General features: G+C 40.3%; 1 protein-coding gene across 1 annotated transcript; it reads right to left on the reverse strand.

The window, feature by feature from the left end:
* Nucleotides 1-275: 275 nt before the first annotated feature.
* abcb4 (ATP-binding cassette, sub-family B (MDR/TAP), member 4) lies at nucleotides 276-19181 on the reverse strand. The gene is made up of 28 exons (XM_074682579.1): nucleotides 19055-19181; nucleotides 18816-18889; nucleotides 18609-18684; nucleotides 17836-17998; nucleotides 17690-17735; nucleotides 17419-17610; nucleotides 16984-17155; nucleotides 16765-16889; nucleotides 15829-16000; nucleotides 15626-15739; nucleotides 14234-14344; nucleotides 14030-14155; nucleotides 12494-12697; nucleotides 12233-12403; nucleotides 10249-10410; nucleotides 9967-10158; nucleotides 9631-9777; nucleotides 9446-9550; nucleotides 9160-9237; nucleotides 8973-9056; nucleotides 8675-8878; nucleotides 8354-8454; nucleotides 8104-8244; nucleotides 6237-6393; nucleotides 5948-6145; nucleotides 4102-4308; nucleotides 3525-3671; nucleotides 276-1795 (listed from the first exon to the last, which is right to left on the reverse strand). The coding sequence occupies exons 2-28, from the start codon at nucleotides 18878-18880 to the stop codon at nucleotides 1589-1591; spliced, it is 3867 nt and encodes a 1288-aa protein (XP_074538680.1). The 5' UTR covers nucleotides 18881-18889; nucleotides 19055-19181; the 3' UTR covers nucleotides 276-1588.
* Nucleotides 19182-20498: the final 1317 nt, after the last annotated feature.

The following is a 20498-nucleotide window of genomic DNA, read 5'->3' on the forward strand; positions in this document are numbered from 1 at the left end:
TTAAAGAATGTTACACCAAATGCAATTGGCAGTTACATCTACTGCACGCCTGGCCAGAAGGGAGGCAAAGGCCAGGGTCCGCTGTTTTTGTACCGATATTTACACCACTCCTTCCCCAAATGACCCCAAATATTGCAACAATAGGATTTGGTTTCAATTTAACATTTATCATCTTGGACATGGAGTAAAACAAATACCTCTGTCCAGTGTTTACAAAGACTGGAGAATTATCAGTACATATGTACAAGTGATGCTTCAGCACTCTTACATTTGTCTCAGTACGAGTCGATGTCTGGATAAAAGTGAGACAGTTTAGCTTAAGAAATATGAGCTCTGTGAACCACTTTGAGCTGGATTAGGCAATGGCACAGAGAGAAGTTGTGTTCACACGCTTGAGTTTAGAGCCCTGAGTGTCTTCAGACAAAGAAAAGCCCAAGACTTCCTCCCATGATCTTTTAAGCGTGTCTGTAGCATCTCACTTCAGGTCTGCCAGCATGCTACACAGCACTGACATGAGTCTTTTCAAAAAGGGTTCAGGGAGAGAGGAATGAGTCAACAATGGCTGTTTCTGCGGATCAAAAGAAATGCAAAAAACTTTGAGATGAGAAAATGTCTTGTTTATAAATACCTGAAGATCACGTGAAGGTTTTCCAAAGACGGGGAAAGTTCTTGGAAGTTAATTCCCTCTTGTAAATAAAATGTTGAAGCAATATAGTGGCACAAACATTTTAATACAAAATTTTTAATCTTTAAATAAAGGCATACAGTGTATTTTCAGTTTCAGAACTTCTTTGCTTTAGTCGAAACACAACAGTGACTAAAGCCAAAGTATGTGATAAAGGCTGTAACCACGGCTCTGTGAATACCTTCATGGTTGCATTTTTAGGCACTTCTGATCGAATATTAACCAAAAGCAAGTGAAACTACAGTTTAAAGATCCATAAATTACCAAAAAATCTGCAAAAATATAACAAAAGTAGATCAACTAGCCAAAAGTCATGCAGTTTTAATACAGAATAAATCCAGTGTATCGTTGACTCAAATCTCTCATCAAGACTCTATTTTGCACTTAAAAATCAGGAGTTATGGCTGTTGGCATTACAAACCTACAGAGGAAAGAGAAGTAGCCATAAATTATTATCAGTGTTCAAGGCACAAACTTGGATGGATGCTTTAAAAAAAACAAAAAACAAAAACATGACAGTAAATTACATTTTTTCAGCAGATGTTTTGACTGGCTACGGAAATGAAAAGACTTCAAACATCCAAGTGTCTCTGAAATACGTAAGGTGGCAATACCAGGTCCTCCAAACCGAAGCAGCTTAATGGAATTCAGTCTTTTTTTTTTAGTGATTACTCCTGTGTTTTCTCTCCTGCCCCGTGTCAGAATATCATCAGTATAAAATGCCCTTAAACACATCAGCAACAGCAGTAGAGACACTGTGTTTGTCAGATGATAATCAGGCCTCTGAGACCTCACAGTTCAGTCTGATCCTCAGTGAAGCAGGGAGCGCGTGGTGATGTAAGGCAAGAGTGTTGAATCCTCTCCTCTGGAGATCAAACAAACATTGTTGCTCCCTGCATCGCTTTATTCCCTCCCGTGGCCCATCTGTGTGGTGACCAGCATGTGATAGACTCCTTTCTTGGCCAGCAGCTGTTGATGCGTCCCCTGTTCGACCACCACTCCTCCCTGGAAGACAGCGATACGGTCGGCGTTCTGGATGGTGGACAGACGGTGGGCCACAACGATACACGTCCTGCCCTTCCTCGCATCGTCTAACGCCTCCTGCACCACCTGGAATTCACAGTAAATACAACACAAATATAACATTATCACGGGTTTATGTTTTGTTCTTCATGCTGTATGTACCCAGGGAGTTTATTTAAGTCTTTGTGTGTCTTATGATTACACATGGGAGAGAAAAATGTAGAATTAAAGATTTTATCTGATCTAAGCCTTTTTGAAAAATAATATTGTTTCAGTGTCATGATAGAGTCCTATTAATTTTGACCTATTTTTCAAATAATTATCAGTGATTAAAGGGTGCACTTTACCTCAAACTATGTTTTCAATAGCAGGAATCTCAATGTGTGTATTGGGCAAATGAAGAATCTGCAGCTTCCTTTATTTTGACACCTAAATATTGTATTTCTCCATCCAAAAAGAAAAACATTTCTATTCTTATTCTACCCTCATAGACTAAGGCTGAACTTCATGATGCCCACCTCAAAGTATCACTATGGGTATCTAAACTACATTTGTTGTAATCGTGTTGAGTATTTCTGACAGAAGAATGGCAAAGGAGGATTTGCCCGTGCTTTGTTTTTCCTCTCTGTAACAATCTCGTCAACCCTGTAAAGCCTGACCCATCAGAAGTAGTCAGAAAATTAGATGTTTATTAACCCTGTTGACAAAATCTGCCAAAAACATTGCTATATCATTTTGTTTATAATTTTTTGTATCACATTTGACACATTGGGCAGTTTTGGCAACTTTGTACTAAAGTTTTTAGTAAATAAGTATTTTTTTTCAATACAGAAAATGCTTAATTTAAAATATGAGTAACAATTTAGATGTTATTCTTACTGCAATTTCTTGAAAATTAGCGATGATTTCATGAGAGCAGACATTTTTAAAAGAGCCAAAATACAACTTTAGCTGCCTGAAGTGATGATAATCCTCAAGGGGGGCAGTATTTCTTACATTTTTCAAACTATGACCTATTAGTCATATTAAGGAATAATAATAAAAAGAGAACACTAATCACAAATACTAAAACAAACTCATAACACAACCAAACTTTCTGTACAAAGACCAAGTTTAGTTCATATACTTAGACGTCTTACTTATTCCAAATAACAAAGAGAAATGAAAAAATGCAAACCAGACAAAAGTTTGGATCTCAGGAAGTTTGACAGGTTTTCAAGAAAACTATTCTTCATGTTGATGAGATAGAGGTTTTCGAAACTCAGGTCTCAAATATGATAATGTTCAGTGTTACAGGGTTAAAGATCCAATGACACTGACTGTGTTTACACACACGATGGAGATGGTGTCTTGTCATGACTCTACTGCTGCTGCTACAGTTTATTCAGAATTTGCTGATTAACGTTTAAACAAGAACACTACAGTAGTCCAGCACTTTTAACACTTTTTTTCTGAATATTACCTTAGCCAGAATATGGACCTTAAGGACTTTAGGATTATGGTGTGCATCTAAATGTATTCTCTGTAAATAGTGATGTAAATGTCTCTGTAAATGAGTTTCCTCTCCTCAGATGTCCTTACTGGTGTAACAAGTTCCTGTCTGAGCTTGACTTGGCACCTAAAGGTGATTTTCTCCTTCCACAAACACAATTTCCCTCATCTACATTTTTTTTGGATTATTCACTAAATTTCTAGATTACAATACTGGTAATGTTTGTATTCATATCATTTGGTTTATGTGTTTAACTGTGTTGTTTAATTACACATATTAAATTCCCTCTTGAGGCACTTTGACAAGAGAAGAAGAACCACCCACCTTTTCACTCTCTGTGTCGAGGGCGGATGTTGCCTCGTCCAGGAGCAACACTTTGGGGTTGCGGAGGATGGCTCTGGCTATCGCGATTCGCTGCTTCTGTCCGCCTGAGAGCTGCGTCCCTTTATCACCTGCTTGAGTGTTATACTTCTGCTCATACACACAGAAAGAGAGGGGAGGGGGACATTTTTCTGTTAGATTGCTTAAATAATCATGGATGGATCCTGTTACACCAAAGATTAATTGTCAAATCTTTTCACACAAGACTTTTCTTCAAACTCTTGTCATTCTTAGATACAGAAACCACTCAGTGACATGGATTAGATATTACAAGAGACAAATCCTTCACTCTGCAGTTTTTATAACTCTAAAGTGAGTTGAGTCATGTCTGGCAGATAGACAAACACCTCATTCAAAGTTTAATGTTTTATGAGTAAGTGATTAAGATAAGGAGGTTGTAGAGATAACTTCTCTGAAACAACCACAGTATAAACTAGGAATACTCCAACATTTCCGATCCCAGCATCTTCAACTTCTGATTCAAACATGGCTGACACCTTTAACACAGCACAGCACTCGCCTGTGGCAGCTGTTGGATGAAATTGTGAATGTTGGCTGCTTTGGCCGCTGCCTCTATCTCCTCCATGGATGGGGTGCGGCTGTTGTCCCCGTACGCGATGTTTTCGGCCAAGGTGCAGTCGAACAGCACGGGCTCCTGGGATACGAGGCCTATCTGAGACCTCACCCAGTGGATGTTCAGATGTCTTATATTCTTATCATCCATCACCTGGAGGAGTTAAATGTAGCAGAAATTAATGCAGAGGGAGAAAGATGTCTTAAAAAAGACAAAAAAATATTTCAATACCTATTCAGCTACTCTACTCCCATGAGACTACTGTAGGTACTGTAATAAAATAAATGTTCTTCTCATCCAGTCTTTATGAAAATACCCTCCTTTGCTCATCCTTTTATTTAAAAGAAATAAAACAGCTACGCCACAGAGCCACAGGCAAAGAGAGTCAGATGACATCCATATGTGTGTTTGTTGACTCAAGGAAGGCCCTTTGTGCTCAGAAATGATCTGGTGGATCATTGTTTATTTAGTAATATTGATCCCAGCCACAGTCAGAATTCAATAAGGGACCAAGCAACATTCAGAGAAAAGTTTAAAATCCCTCCAGGATCATTTGTTCCACAAAAACACACTGAAATCCTTTGCAGGCTTAAGATCGGAATTTGATAACAGGACTTGTATAAATAATTACAAATTTGTCACTTTAATAACACTCTGAAAGGAGAGGGACGACTATCTGTGGGGCTGACATGACTGGAGGAGATTCCGACAAGTTACACATCAGTTAAAGGACAAATCTCTGTGATCTACAACACTTTATGAGACCATCATACATTTTTTCTCTGATCCCACACAAGATTATACAGCAAAGATTTGACATGTGATCTTAGCAAGGATCAGTGGGATGTTATGTGCCAGAATGTCTTTATGTCACTGTCTGGTAACAAAGTAATTGAACAGATGTATAAGTTTATGCACAGGATGTACCTGACTTCACCCACAAAACTAAGATGTTTTCAAATTCACCCCCCAGATGTCAGTCCTTGTAAAACTTGTAAGGGCACAACTATGTTAATCTTTTTGGGTATTCAGAAAGATCAAATAACTCTAGAGAGAAATATATGACTTGACTGTCAAGGTCATGGGGACCTCACTAGACTAGACCCATATTCTGTCTTTTTGGCCCTGAACTGAACAGGAGTCTGGATCCTTCACATACAAAGAAGTGTAATCTGCTCAACTGGGAGCAGCACAGACCCCCCTACACTGAACCTGTTCAAACAAACTTTGAATGAAACTTTACGTCTGGAACAACACACATATTTTCAAAAACAAGAAAAATAGTAAAAACAATATAGCAACCCCTTATGGACCTCTGGTTTATTACTATATTAACCCTGTTCCCCTGTTTTTGTACTCCCTCTTTTGATTTTGATTTTGTTCCTCTTGGCTTTGTCCTTGTCTTGTATGTTCATAAAATGTGAAAATGAATAAAAAGACAATCAAAAAATCTACCAGGATGAGCTTTAAAACAGTGACCTTGTAATGGCATAAAAGACAGGAGATATCAGTGTATATGTGTGTGTGTGTGTGTGTGTGTGTGTGTGTGTGTGTGTGTGTGTGTGATGCTTTTCTGCCTTGAAGGACAGTCAGCAACAGTATGAATCCCATTAAGATAACCTGCAGTAAAGATAAAAACACACACGCTACACAGACCCTTCTGTCTCCAGGTTCCTGTATTGTGAGTGCAGTGCAGTAAAAGTGATCATAAATACACAGGCTGGCTAACCATTAGCTAACTGGCAGTGGGTTAAAAGGCACAGGCTCGTTGCACAAAGCGCTGGTTACTCACCACTCTCCCCTCTCTGGGGTCGTAGAACCTCTCCAGCAGCTGGATGGTGGTGCTTTTTCCACAACCGCTGCTCCCCACCAAGGCCAGCGTCTCTCCTTTTTTCACCCTCAGGTTCAGGCCTTGCAGGATGGGCACCTCGGGGCGTGAGGGGTAGTTAAACTTGACATAGTCAAAGCGCACATTCCCATCAAAGTCAGCCTGGAGGGATGAGAAATAAGAGGAATGTGTTTGTGTGTAGATAAAAACCTGTGGTATTACAGAGATGTGAGGAGCTTTGTGTGTCCTGTACCGGTTTCTCTCCATCCTCAGACAGATTGTCAATGAGTGGCTCTTTGTTGATCAGGTACATGAGGTGGGCAGCCGACAGTTTAGCCTTAGCATAGTTTGGAGCGAAGGAGTTAGCCTCTCCGACAGCCATGGCACCAAACAGGACAGCAGAAATCACACTGGGGGGAGAAAATTAAATGAAAATTTTAACTGTTAGCTTCACATCATTAAATGAAGAGAGAATAGAGAGTTGCTGTTCTGGCAGTTCAAAGATTCAAGGTGCAAAAGATAACATGTATCTTATCTGACTCATCAACGCCTTTGAAAAATGGCCGCCCTGTTCTTTTTTCTATTAAGTTTTTAAGTGTTGGACAGAGATAGACAATTCATTATCATATTTTAGTCACTTTTGGTAACTTGTAGCTTGAGTCAGTTGCTTAAACCACCATATTGGCAGATTTCGACACTGACCTTTGATGGCTACATTTACATATAACCATTTTTTTATTTTAAAAAAGTACAAAAATCCTAGATGTTGAACATTTTAATATTTACTTTAATTTTACTTAATGTGAAGATGGGAATATTTTGTGACATGTAGCAGTCAGATTCTCCACTGAAACACTTAGGTTCACCTCTCTGGTCATTTGTACAGTTGATGCTTTAAAAACCCTCCTGCTTATAGCTCACAAAAAACAATTACTCTAGTTTTCTTTGTCTTTCAATCAGTACATTTACAGTGGACATCCATGAAAAGACATACACACATGTCCCTCACTAGTATGTCCCTCCTGAGTTTCTGTAGAAACATGGGGATGCAAAACGACAGCCTTCTGAGAGGGGATCCTGTTCCTACATGTATGGATATCCAACACTCTAAGTTACCCAAAACAAAATTAATTGTTATAATAATGTGAATATACACAAATCAAACTTATGAATGAATATCCAGTGTTGTTAGTCCATGCACATTTCTTACCTGAAACAATGGTTCTGTACATGTTTCGTAACTAAAATATCTACATATTTTTCTTGGGATATTCCTATTAAATCACTTTCATTCTTATCATAATGTTTACAGCCTTAAATGTATTTTTATTTATCCTTTATTTATCCCATTGACATTAAAAACTTCTTTTTAAGACAGGCAGCACAAAAGGTTTCAGATGGAAAACACAAAAAGAGACAAAGCACAGTCAAAAACACAAGTTTATGGATGGAAATTAAGGAGCTGTTTTAGGAATCGCTTGTACAAATAGCTGAGCTTAAACACTGACATATTAAAGAACTGGCCTCCATGTGATTCATTTTAGATTTAAAAACATTTAAGGACACCAGCTTCTTCAGCTTTATGTCGTTCTGACACTGGTTCAAAGCTGAGAGAGCAGAGTACCCAAAAGCCCTTACTGTGCTGCTGCTTCAGATTTCCCTGTTTTCAGGAACAATAAGAAATTATTAATTTCTAAGGATTTTTATCTCCTGTGGGATCAAAAATATATTTGTGTTTTGTACTGTCGTGTTACTTCAGACTCTCCAGGTGCCATGGACTTTGGACTTCTCCTTCACTGTGACAGGTCGGACAATACTAAAGGAGACTGACTCCTCCCAATACTGACATGTTGAATTATATTATGATCTAAAACACGTGTCCTTGACACAGGTGTCTTTTTGTGGTCCTGTGCTCTGGGTTTAGAGCCTGGAGCCTGACCCCCCTCCCCCTGTTGAGCCAGGGTAATGATTAAAAGCTATAAACAAACTCTCCTTGCAAAGAGAATATTTTGTGTCTCTGACTGCTACAACTGTAAGACGGCATTTCCATCACAGCCTAAAACTCCTGCTGAATTATTAATCATCTGATTACGAGAAATCAGTGATGTCTGTGTACTCACAGGAATACCCCTTCAACATCCATCCTTCCCTCTTTGATGAGCCAGGCTCCAAAGCGGAAACAGCCGGCGTAGGTGAAATAGATCATGGCCTGGGAGAAGGAGTAGGTTAGACCGTACACGTGGGCCTTTTTACGAGCGGCTCTGCAGAGGGAACAAGAAAGAGGTGGCATTAAAGGGAGAGAAAATAACTCTCAAAACATATTTAGTTGATTTGATCTCACTGAGTTAATGAATAACATTTGTCCCGTACTTGTATGGCACTGTGAGGTTTTCCTGATACAAAGCTTCAAACTTGGGTTCCCTGGTGAGAGAAGCAACCGTGCGAATATTCTCAATGGACTCGGTGGCAACCTGTGGAGAATTAAAAAAAAGAAAGAAATGAGCATCAACTTTGCATCATCCCAGGATCCTCCTTTAATATATGTATTTATTTACAAACATTCATTCATTTACTTGCTGTGTTAACACAGAAGGCATCCATTGATAGAATTGTGTCATTTTTCAAAGTCGTCCTTGGGAAAGACTCAAAACAACATCACATCACCTGTCTCATCCCACAGTAAATTCTCACCTTTCCAGCCTTTTCCAGCTCTTTCTTGTCTTCAGAGGCATGACCGGCGAGCAGCTGCATCTCCACAGCTCCAGCCGTGGCGATAATTGGCACCACAGCCAGGATCAGCAGAGTCAACTCCCAGCCGTACACGAAGGATATGATGATACCTGTGCCCATGTTGGCGAAGTTCTGTGTCACCGTGGCCATACGTGCTCCTGTAGCCTTGGTGGGAACGAGAGAGCAGAGCAACAATTATTGTTTCATCAGATGTTCTTTTTGCTGCTCTTGTTTGTTGTGACAGCACTTTGGGACTTACCCCTTGTACTTGTGCAGCATCTGTCGCCAATCTTGTTGTGAGAGCTCCAACGCTATTTTTTGGGTCATCATACCAGCCAAGATCCTACCAGTGAACGGTGATAACATTATTATACTTGAGCCATAAACCCAAAAAATTATACACATTTTCTTGGAATACAATAAAAGCATCTTAACATGTTTCCTACCTGTCTCATCATTGAAGTAAAAGCTTTGAGTCTCAGTTTTTGGGTCAGAATCTCTCCAGATTTTCCAAAACAGAAACCCTGTTCAGGTAAACAGATGTTATTATAACATCTTGTGCATCTGTTCATTCTGAAACAGCAAGTTATGGTCATGGCATGTAACAAATTTCTCATCCATATTTCTGTTACAGAACAACCACACTTCCTGAAACATGAATCCATTTTTCTGTTGAGTGCTGTGAAATATTAATGCCAGTCATAAGTGTGCGTGTGTGTTAAGTGTTTATACCTGTAGGAACATGGTCACGAAAGATATGCCTCCAATCGCAACAAACATCAGAGAAAAGAACTCAGAATTCGCCCGAACGATGTCTTTATTTGGCTCAGCAAACACCTGAGAGGAGAGAGTAAACTCCTGACTTCTGTGACTGATATGGAAACGTTACAACTCTTTCTGTGCTCAAAGTAACCTACAGTGATGATCTTGGAGAAAACAATGGCGAACGCTGGCTGCAGAGCTCCGTTGATGATGGCACAGATGGTTCCCACCAAAATGTAGGGCCACTCAGAGAGGTTGAGACGCATTACTCTGGAGAATGGTACCAGGGGAATATTTTCATCCTGCAAAGAAGGTGGGACGGAGCTCAGCTTTATTATTAGTTTAATTAGCTCAAAAAATCCGCCTTGATCCTGATTTTTTTCTATGGTAGTAGATTCAGCAAATTGGAACATGCTTTCTTCACAATTAGTCAAGAGTGTGAGAGATGAGTGTGAATGTGGTTTGTTTCGCTTGGTTTCACCCCAACTTACGTCTATCTGGTTATCAGCCTTGAACTTTTCCAACTCCTCCTTATCTCCCTCTGAGTGGGCAAAAGAGGAACCCCTGGTGGACTTCCTCCTGAGCAGAGACGACTGTGACACAGACTTCACTAACGGGCTCTTCTCATCACCTGACAGGTGACCCTCTGCCTCCTGCGCTGCCTCCTCCTCTTTCTGGAAAGTCTACAGCAGGGAGAGCCAGGACACCTCACTGAATAAAAAGACCAACTGCTCTGAAATCAGAAATCATCTGAAAGTTTCAAAGTGCATTACCTGCATGGTGACCAGAGTGTGGTAGACTCCCTGTTGTTCCATCAGCTTACTGTGAGTTCCCAGCTCCACAATTACACCTTTCTGGAAGCCAGCGATGACGTCTGCATTTCTAATGGTGGAGAGGCGGTGTGCCACAACTATGGTGGTGCGACCCAGTCGGACCTGTGAACGATGACACACCAAGAGGGACTCTAAGAGGCTGTTGTCAGGAATACTGGTGCTTTCAATTAACCTGTCAACACCAAATGTATCATATCTGACACATGAGTTTCATAGACCTTCATCTCATCAACATGTATTTTGGCCTTTTTCAAAATGGCTGCTCTCACAAAATCATCCACACACTTGTTTGCTTGGTAATTTTCAGGAAGATGGGATAAAAATGTGACATCAATGTGATTTTTTTCTGTTTTGAATAAGTTTTTTCTCTATTAAAAGAATGCATATTTACTAAAAACTCAACTAGAAAAATTGAAAAACTGCCCTATTTGTCAAATGTGATACAAAAATTATCATAACAAAAAGTGAAAGCAATATTTTCTTGTAAATTTTATTAAATAAAATAAACATCTAAGTGCCACAGAGACCAAAAAACTCAATGGCTATTTTTAATGGGTCAGGCTTTATAGGGTTAAATGCTAACATCCAAAAGCTTGTGATGTAGTGCTTTAAGGCAGGGTCTGCATTTTTATTAAACACAAATTCATACTGGGCTCCTCCTCCTTGGCTCAGTGTCAGCGCACATCCATGGCCCCTGACCGTGAACACTTTCACAGGCCCTGCAACCACCTGCAGCATCATCTTTCAATGTGAGAGGAACTCAAAAGCCATGCACCTGACTTGGCATGCTAGCTAGCTAACTGGTATCTGACACATACTTGGTTAGCAGAAAGCCAGCTCATGTTGCTATTCATCCTGAGCTGCTCTCCAAGTTCTCCGAAAAAGAGTAAAAGTCGAGCCAAGCTTCACCTTTGTTTAATGAAAAACTATCTGTTTGGCATTTAATCTCACTTTGGTTGTGTTTTTCTTTCTCCGTGCTACGTCCACTATCGTAGCCACTTAGAATAGCTTGCAAATCAACATGCAAAGTCACTTGCACACTGGGCATGCTGTGATTGGCTGATGTAACCACATTTACTCTCTGCCCAGAAACGTCCCGATACAACCAAAACATCAATATTCAGGCAGAGGAGAGGGTTTGAGGCACAAACACTGACACACATGTATAGAGGCATGGAAGTGACGATTGAGCAGGAATTTTCCTGTAAAAGTTGACATTTTATTTTTTTAGGAAAATCCTGCAGTCTCCACCTTTAAGATTTTTGCTATTTTACTTAGAATTCACCCAAACTCACTCTGCTCTGTTGAACGCTCAATGGCAAAATGAGCTCTTTATCGCTCGTTACCAATGCAAAAAGATGAGCTTATAAATAATGACTGCACCAAAACAGTCCATTCATGCAAATGGATTAAGAAGGTATTTTGATAATATCCCATGATTTGTTTAAAGTATAACTTTGGGGAAATAATTACAAGCTTGTTTACACAGTTTTAATAGAGTAGGATGGTTTCACCCTGAGGGCCAAAAAGTATCAGCGGAGAAACCTAAAGGTTTAGATCTCCGGCTTAGAATGGCTTAACCAGCTTTATTGACCCATCCACGGTAAACAAGATGTTAAAATGTTACTCTGTTAGTGATTTTGGAAAAGCCAGAGTATAATCAAAGTAGGCAGGTTTCAATCACTGAGGACTAAAAGCATGACAGCCTAATCCCATGAAACTTTTCAGAAGCTGTTGAGCTATTTCAGACTAAACCATGGATGGGAGACCAAAACCATCCAACGAGCCACATCCTCAACATTGTTCAAGAAAATAGTCATCTCAGTATTTTTATTTATCTGAAGGTTTTTTTTATGCCATTTTATGGCCAAGCTGCTCAAAGTCTGCTTCAGTGTTTTCAGGGGGAACAAACGTATGTCATTACCTTGTCGAGTGCGTTTTGCACGATGGTCTCACTCTCAGCATCAAGAGCCGACGTGGCTTCATCCAGGAGAAGGATTTTAGGGTTCCGCACAAGAGCCCGAGCAATTGCAATCCTCTGCTTCTGTCCTCCACTCATCTGAGTCCCTCTTTCTCCAACCAGCGTCTCAAATTTCTGCTCAACAACAAGCATGACAATATCAGCATCCAATGGACAGTGTTCTTGAGCAGCACTGACGACAGAGAGTAACGAATACAAACTTACATCAGGAAGAGACATGATGAAGTCGTAGGCATTAGCCTCCCTGGTCGCTTGCTCGATCTCTGCCTGCGTCACATCAAGTCGCCCGTATCTGATGTTCTCAGCGATGGTGGTGGCAAAGAGGATGGGCTCCTGACTCACCACGCCAATCATCTCTCTCAGGTAGCGGATGTTGAGAGAACGAATGTCATGACCATCAATTGACACCTGAAAAGAGCCAAACAGGTGCAGTATTAGCAAATGCAGAAAGTGTGATGCAACTGTAAAGTAAAATAATCGAGTAAGTATAAGAGCACATTTTTTTATTACTCTTGGGTTAGCATTAGAGCTGGAAAGATATGATTATTTTTTTCCTGATTTGACTCTTTTATAATTTTTGGGGTGATGATTCGATTTAAATTGCGATTCTTCTATAGTTCAGATTTTTTTTGGTGATTTCTGGTTTGCTTTTTTTTTTTACACCAGACCAAGAGAAAAAAGTTGAATGATGATGATGATGCTGTCTACAGACTACATCAGGAGCCATATTTTTCCAATAAATGCACATCACATGTGAGTCAATTTTAAGGATTTATTCAGGGGATCTGACATCTCAACTTTTTCCTACCCAGCTTAGAAACAAAGACGAAAATGAAGGACTTAAATTTGAAAAAAAAAAAAAAGATTCCTGAACAAAAATAAAATCACAATTTAAAATTGTTAAACAAAAAACCTGGTATTAAGCTAAACCTAGTACAGAGACAAATCATGTCAGCTCACTGCAAAGGCTAAAGAGGAGCCAGTCAATGTAAAGCATGTTTTGTCTTTTATCTAAGTAGAAATTATGTACCCAACTATTTATTTTTATAATAAACACCTCACAGGGGAACTCTACTGATTCAATTAAAATGAAGCCTTTGAGAAATACTTGTGATAAGATAAACATAAAGAAACTTGTTTTGACCGCAAGCCTCAACTTATATTAAATCTGGATGTTTTTTTTTCATTTATTTTATTTTTCAAGTGTCCAACCCCAAGTTGTGACAAAAAACAAGGCGGTCCACTTCATGAATGGAGACTGAAAAGATAAATAAATAATACAAAACCAATTTGTAACTGTTTTTTTAGTCTGTCTTTTTTCCTAATTTTTCCTCTCCATGTATCTTAGAAGTAAATTAAGTTGTGCTGGGATCATCCCCTCTTCTTCTAAAATGTGGAGATTTGGAAAAAGGAAGGACTTGTGTAACCCTCTCCTCCACTCTAACTAGCTAGCATCCTGGGGCTGCATTAGCCGCTGTCGGCCTGTTAAAGACCTGGATATCTGACTGAGGGTGCTGCAGTCTAGTTGCACTGAGGGCAAAATTGGTGCCAGATTTTGATAAAGCTCATGTCTTCCCTTTTCAAGTGCCCACAGCACTCAGACAGTGTTTGTAGGAAGGAAGTGCTTATTCAGAGAAGTGACTTTAGGTGACTGAAATACTCAACAATAGCAGAGCGGATGACCAAAAAAACAGGGATTCAAGTCAGCGTTTGATGTAGTGGAACATAAATTCAACTCACTGATCCTTCCTGAGGATCGTAGAATCTCTGCAGCAGCTGGATTGTGGTGCTTTTACCGCAGCCGCTGCTACCCACCAAGGCAATGGTCTGTCCACTTTTTACACTCAGGGACATGTTGTTTAATACCTACAAATAAAAAAGTCAGATTTAATACACAAATGTAAACAACAGATTGTTTTTATTAAGAGTTTAAAAGGAGCATACTTTGACGTCTGGTCTTGACGGATAGGTGAAGTGGATGTCCTTAAACTCGATGTCTCCCTTGATGTAGTCTGGCTTAAATCCGGCGTCTGAATAGCTGTCGATAAGCGGGTTCTGTTGAGACACAAGTGAACAATATTCAGACTTCAAAAAACTTGGCCTCCTTTTCGTTTGGAGTTTGTCCACAGTTGGATGGGGAACCTGATTCTTATCACAACCTCAAACAGACAATGAGAGGAAGGCCGTTAGCCCTCCAGGTTCTGGTTCGGGTATGTAACAAGACTAATGTTTATTTCCACAACCCCCCTGTGTGTTTTCACTGCGTCTCTTGATGCTGTTAAACACACACACACACACACACACACACACACACACACACACACACACACACACACACACACACACACACACACACACACACACACACACACACACACACACACACACACACACACACACACACACACACTCCCCTGTCTTTGGCTTTGCTGCTGATAAAAAGTGGAGCTCTGGGGTGGTGAAATATTACTTTTATGTCCAAACAGACGTCAGCTCTCTTTATTTAAAAAAAACACAAAAGTGCATCCAATGAGCACATTTTCAGCCCAGGCTTCACATCATTTAACATTAAAAAAAGAGAAAAAATAAGACTGAAAACAGGAACTAGAACAAAGTTATTATTGGAATTTGGCTAAAAATATCCCTTGAAATGTAAAAAGGAGCCGTAGCTTCAATGAAACGGCGTCTGCAGGTTGAAGAATGAGACACGGTGAGGCACTGATCAGCCCTGAGAGGTTATTCCACACCCTTTCAGTTTTGCTTTGGGATGTTTTTTATGCTAATTTTCATTCAGGTGCAAACAAATGTACTACTGAATAAATAGTTTCTAAGAATGCAGCATCCTGCATTTGTCTTCATTCATGAGCTAATTTGAGTGTGTAAATGTAGTGACTAACAGTCTCATTGTTCACTGGACACAGGTAAAAGACATCTAAAAATAGCCCAAGACAAGAATCCGCCTGATACGATCCTACCACTGCTTCAGGATAACTGGTCATGCAGCATGTTAAGGGTCTTATAAACTATTAAACATTTGTGTGGGATAGTGATGCCCACACAAACTAATTTTTGCCTCACAGAAAATGACCAATAAGTTCACAAAGACAGAGAGTCCCAGCTGTGCAACACCAAACAAATGACCTTCAGCCTTCATTCAATCAGCAGGAGCTCCAATTAGAGCGAATTTCAACATCTCATTACTGACTCCTAATTGTCGGCTTTCTCAAAGCAGCGCCCCACAGAGCCCGAGTACTAAGGTGCATGTGAAGTGATATCAGCTGACAGCTGCCCTAAAACTTTACAAGGGTAGAGTACAAAATATAAAGCCATCCTTACGTGATCAATGATGCTGTAAACTTTATGTGCAGCTCCTCGGGCGCTGGCAAAGGTCTGGATGTTTGGAGAAGTCTGTCCGACAGTGAACGCTCCAATAAGCACGACAAAGAACACCTAAAACAAAGACAAATTGGAGTATAAAGAAGTCTTCCTTGTGTTTTGTGGATAATAAACTGTAGCTCTGTTGTAAAAAGTCTACTCACAGTGAGCACAGTACCAATGGTGTACTCCCCTGCCAGGACAAGCGTGCTGCCGTACCAGAAAGCCAGAGCGTAGGACAGGTAGATCATCAGGAAGGTGAAGCCCATGGCAATGTTGGAGGAGAGGGCTTTCTTTATTCCCATGTTCTTAGCGTCCTCTAAGTTCCTGTTGTATCTGTGGAGCATCACACAAACAAGGCAAACCAAGGGTTAAAATATAAATTGGATTGCAGCGACAAGAAGGCCCCACAGCTCAGACAAACAGCTGAAAACACTAATTGAATTCTACAAGGTTTTATGGGTTTGATCCATTTACAGCCGTTTCCTTAGGCTGGGTTGGGTTACAGACCATCATCTTGTTTGCCTTGAACATGTTTAGGTTTTACTGAGCAGAAAATAATCATGAATATTCTCATTTCTGTGCATTTTTTAGTGAGAACAGTGAGGAAAAAATACATTACAACAGCAGACCCTTTGTTTACCCACAAGATTTTTTATCCACAATTCTGCTGTTTGTTAAATATTGTTCATATACAACCATAAGTAAATCATATATTTTTTGATGCCTTTAGTTGGAGAGGACAGGATGGAGGAAAGAGCAGGAAACAGGAGAGGGGAGGGCGCCACAGGTTGGAATTGAACCCAGGTGGCCTGGGTATAGACCACAAAGCTATATCAGTGCCGCAGAGGTAGTGTGTTCAACAGAAAAAAGCTCACTTTCTGTCCCTTAACAAACTAATCCGTCACTCAGAGGTTTTTGATGTAGATATCATAAAATGAAACTCTTCCCATGACTTGCAATTGCTTTGTTTTACACCAACCCCAAGACATGAAAACGATGATAAACAATATTCACTTAAATTGGTTGAGAAATCATTTCATAAAGAACAGATTTGTTGGCGTGTGTGCCAGTGAACATGTATACCCCACCTTACTCACCTCTCGATCTCTCTTTTCTGACCACTGAAGGCAAACACTGTCCTGACAGCAGAGAGCACCTCTTCAGCCACAGCTCCAGCTTTGGCATAGGCAGTCTGCTCTTTACTGGTGAAAGATGCCAGCACCTGTTTGGACAGAGAAGTGGACGAAAGTGCATAATGTTATCTAGAAAACCTGCATAGGGCTGTGCCATCATGAAACACCAGGAGAGACTCTTACCTTACTAAAAAGAGCAGCAGATATACCCAGCGCAGGACTCACAGCCAGGATGACCAGGGTGAGTTTCCATCCTTTGCTGAAGCCGATGATGAAGGAGGCGATGAAGGTGGTGTAGGCCTGGACCAACATCCCTGCTTTGTCTCCGATACCCTCCTGGATCTTATAGACATCGCTGCAGTAATGCAAATATAAGCAACATTTTTAGACTGGTACAGATGCATTTTTCTATTCTTTACGTCAGAAATTTAACATGTCAAGCAGAAATATTCAATGGAAAACAGACTATTCAATCAGTTATAAATTAGCATTTTCATCAGTGAATCCTAAAATATTGTCAAATACGGTAACTGTAAAAACTGTCTACAACTGGAATCAAACCTGGATTATTAACATAAACAAGGAAATCAAAGTGTGTGTAGTTCCTTTGTCACCCACTCTGTTAGACGTGTGTTGAGCTCCCCGGTGTCATTGATATCAAACCAGCTGATTTCCTGCCTCATGATGCTGTGGAAAAACAACTGGCGGATGCGCTTGACCTGCCGCCCAGCCGCCAGGGTCCAGAAGGAGACCTGTATGTAGGCTGCCACCAGCACCACTACCCCCATGATGGAGTAATAGATGGCATACCTGCAAAATGTACAGTATGTTGACAAACATGGCTAAAAAACTGCATTGGTTTGTTTGCAATGATCAAGACTAGACTTACGTTGTCATTTCTTCCTCCAAAGTGCTAGTCATATTCATGGTGAAATCTGATGACACAGTGATAGAAGATGACGTCAAAATGTGCTACAGAGCTAAAATATTTGCTCTGAATCACCAATCTGTGCTCACACCTGTCTAAAAACTCACTTGGGAAAGAGACGTTAATGTGGGGTCGCTTGGAGTCCTGCACAAAGCTGTCTGTCATGTCCCCAAACACAATACACATGACAGGAAGAATCACTCCATTCAGCATGGCCATCACGGTGCCAAAAAAGAGCAGTACGAGGTCTCCGCCTTTCGCAAACCTGAACTACAGTCACAAAATCGGAAGAGAAAGACACACAGACACACACAGACAGATTGAAAAAACTCTGCATGTGGGGCAAAATCAGTATCTCTTTTCTTGAGAAAACTTCAGATGATGATTTACAAAGCAGAAGAATTTCAAATTGTACAATCAGACCAAAGAAATACTTTAAACTTTAAGGAGCTATTATATTTTCACAGCAGGGGTCTGGATAAGTCCACCCAAACAAGGAGAGGATGTGCCTCACTCCCATCCTCTCACCCTCCTTCCCCTCGTACAGCAAACATACAAAAACTTTCTCACACACACACACACACACACGGAGGCAAATTCACACACCTACACAGAAATGTCTATGATCACAAGATCCCACAACTTCCTCTCATCTCTTAAAAAACACTTTTGACGTCAGTTTTTACCTTTGAACCACAGGTTCTCTCACACATTGACACACTATTCACTCACTTGTTTAACAATATTAACTGCATTTTAGAGCTCAAACAGAGAATGTATAGGGTAATACATAACCTTCACTGACTCAATGCCAAATGTAAACTACTAATCTTTCATGTAGAAAGGTATCACCTGCTGGGGTCATGATGTATGAGCTTACCACAGCAATGGGGCCGACCATGGGTGCCTGAGGCTCCTTCCCCTTCTTCTTCTTCCCATCGCTGCCAATGTTTTTACTGTTGATTAAAAATGTTTGATGTCAAATCAAAGTCAGAAATTAGATTTCTGTAAAAGTTAAATTGTTACACTTTACAAAAATCCCCACTGAACTTGAGGAAAGGAACAAATAAATTTAAAGTGCTTTTACTCTAAATCTCCATTGTGTTCCTGTTTTGCTGTAGACAGCATCTCCATCTCTCCCTTCTCATCCATGTCTGGGTCCTAGGCAGGACAGGAAGGACCGGTTAACAGTTACTCTAAACAATTTATATAATCTACATTTTTCTAATGGCAGACTGGAAGTCAAAGCTTTTTAGCTGAATCACAGCGTCAGCTTTCTGACACAGACGATGAGAATAAAACAGTGAAATGAGGAGGAAATACAACCTGGATTGATCCACTGCCTCCCCGCTGTTGTAGTCCCAGACCTGTGTCCGTCCTCCCTCTAGTCTATTTCTGACTGCGGTGTTGATCTCACACGCGCCTGGACCAAAGGCTGTCCCTCACCCTCCTCCTCACCCTCCTCCTCCTCCTGTTCGTCCCCCTCCTCACGTGGCTTTTTAACAGCTGGACGCTGTTGTAGGGAAATGGGAGTGCTGACTTTCTGCCGCTTCCGCCCGCAGTAAAAATAAAATGCAGATCTGAATTTTAAGAAAGTCAGGCAGATTTGCGTTAAATTACAAACTATCCACAAATTTCCCCCTGGGTTTTTAGTCACCCATTGGTGTCCGATAAACGAGGTTTCTCAGGGCATAATTTAAATCAATCACTTTGCAGTCAGGCAACAGCGTGCAGGGGCGTGGCTAAGCAATCAGGGAAGGGTGTCTGTTGCATCGCCATATAGCCCAGAGCAACAGTAAAGGTGTTTGGATTTTATGTTATTGTTCGTAAATAAATATGAGCAATTGTTGAGTCAAAAGCTGAGTGAATCAATACATACACAAGTTTCATATCTTTATCAATGTACCATACAGCCTTGGGTGGTTGGGAGTACAAATACCAGGTTAAAGTACCTGTGCTGCAGACTTGTGTGTTGTGTAAATTCAGATAATATGACAAATTTGTATTCTTGTTCAGCATCTGAAAAAGTGATTTATACTGAGAGGCATGTGGTGATATTTGAAGATAATACAATATGGGTACGAACTGGCTCCTGATCGCCTTAGCTTACATTAAGTAAGGTAGATCTTTAGCTTTACGATGGCACCTGATGGTGTCACTAGGTAAGATGAAAAGGTATAAATTCTGAGCCAGCGATGATAACTACTTCATGGTTAGAAATAAATTGGATGAATCGAGCATTGTATGGTTTGTCTTTTAGGTTTACAACTATTCCTTATGTTAACTACTACTAATTTTTTTTAAAAAATGGCTGCCCCCTCACAATCTTTCTGTAACTAGTCAGTTAGATAGCATTAGCATCAGACAGGAAGTTTTGCTTTATCTACTAAGCTGTGTAATGCTACTAAAAAGCAGTTTTAGCAAGGAACAGTTCAAATGCTTCTATGAGTTTTCTAACTTACACATTAGCACATTAGCTTGCACTGTGATCGATACGTATGCGCGGAAGTCTTTTTCTCTTAAAGCTATCATTCATTTAAAGCAGCAATTTGAGTCTACCATAGAAACTGAGACTTTTCTCAAATTTTGGGCTGATTCGGAGACATTTCACTAGAGCTCACAGGCTCTTATTTCCTGTTGATTGTGCAAATATTGTTTTTGATGTCAGGTTTGACACGTTAAGTAAATGTGTTGTTCCTTTGCTTGAGGTAAAAGTCTCAACAGTAGTTAAAATTGCCAGTTTGAATCAAGGAAAAGCCTTTATAATTTA

Source organism: Halichoeres trimaculatus, unplaced genomic scaffold (genome assembly GCF_033239565.1).
Source record: "Halichoeres trimaculatus isolate MK-OKI-2021-1 unplaced genomic scaffold, fHalTri1.1 fHalTri1_scaffold_12, whole genome shotgun sequence".
Lineage (NCBI taxonomy): Eukaryota > Metazoa > Chordata > Actinopteri > Labriformes > Labridae > Halichoeres > Halichoeres trimaculatus.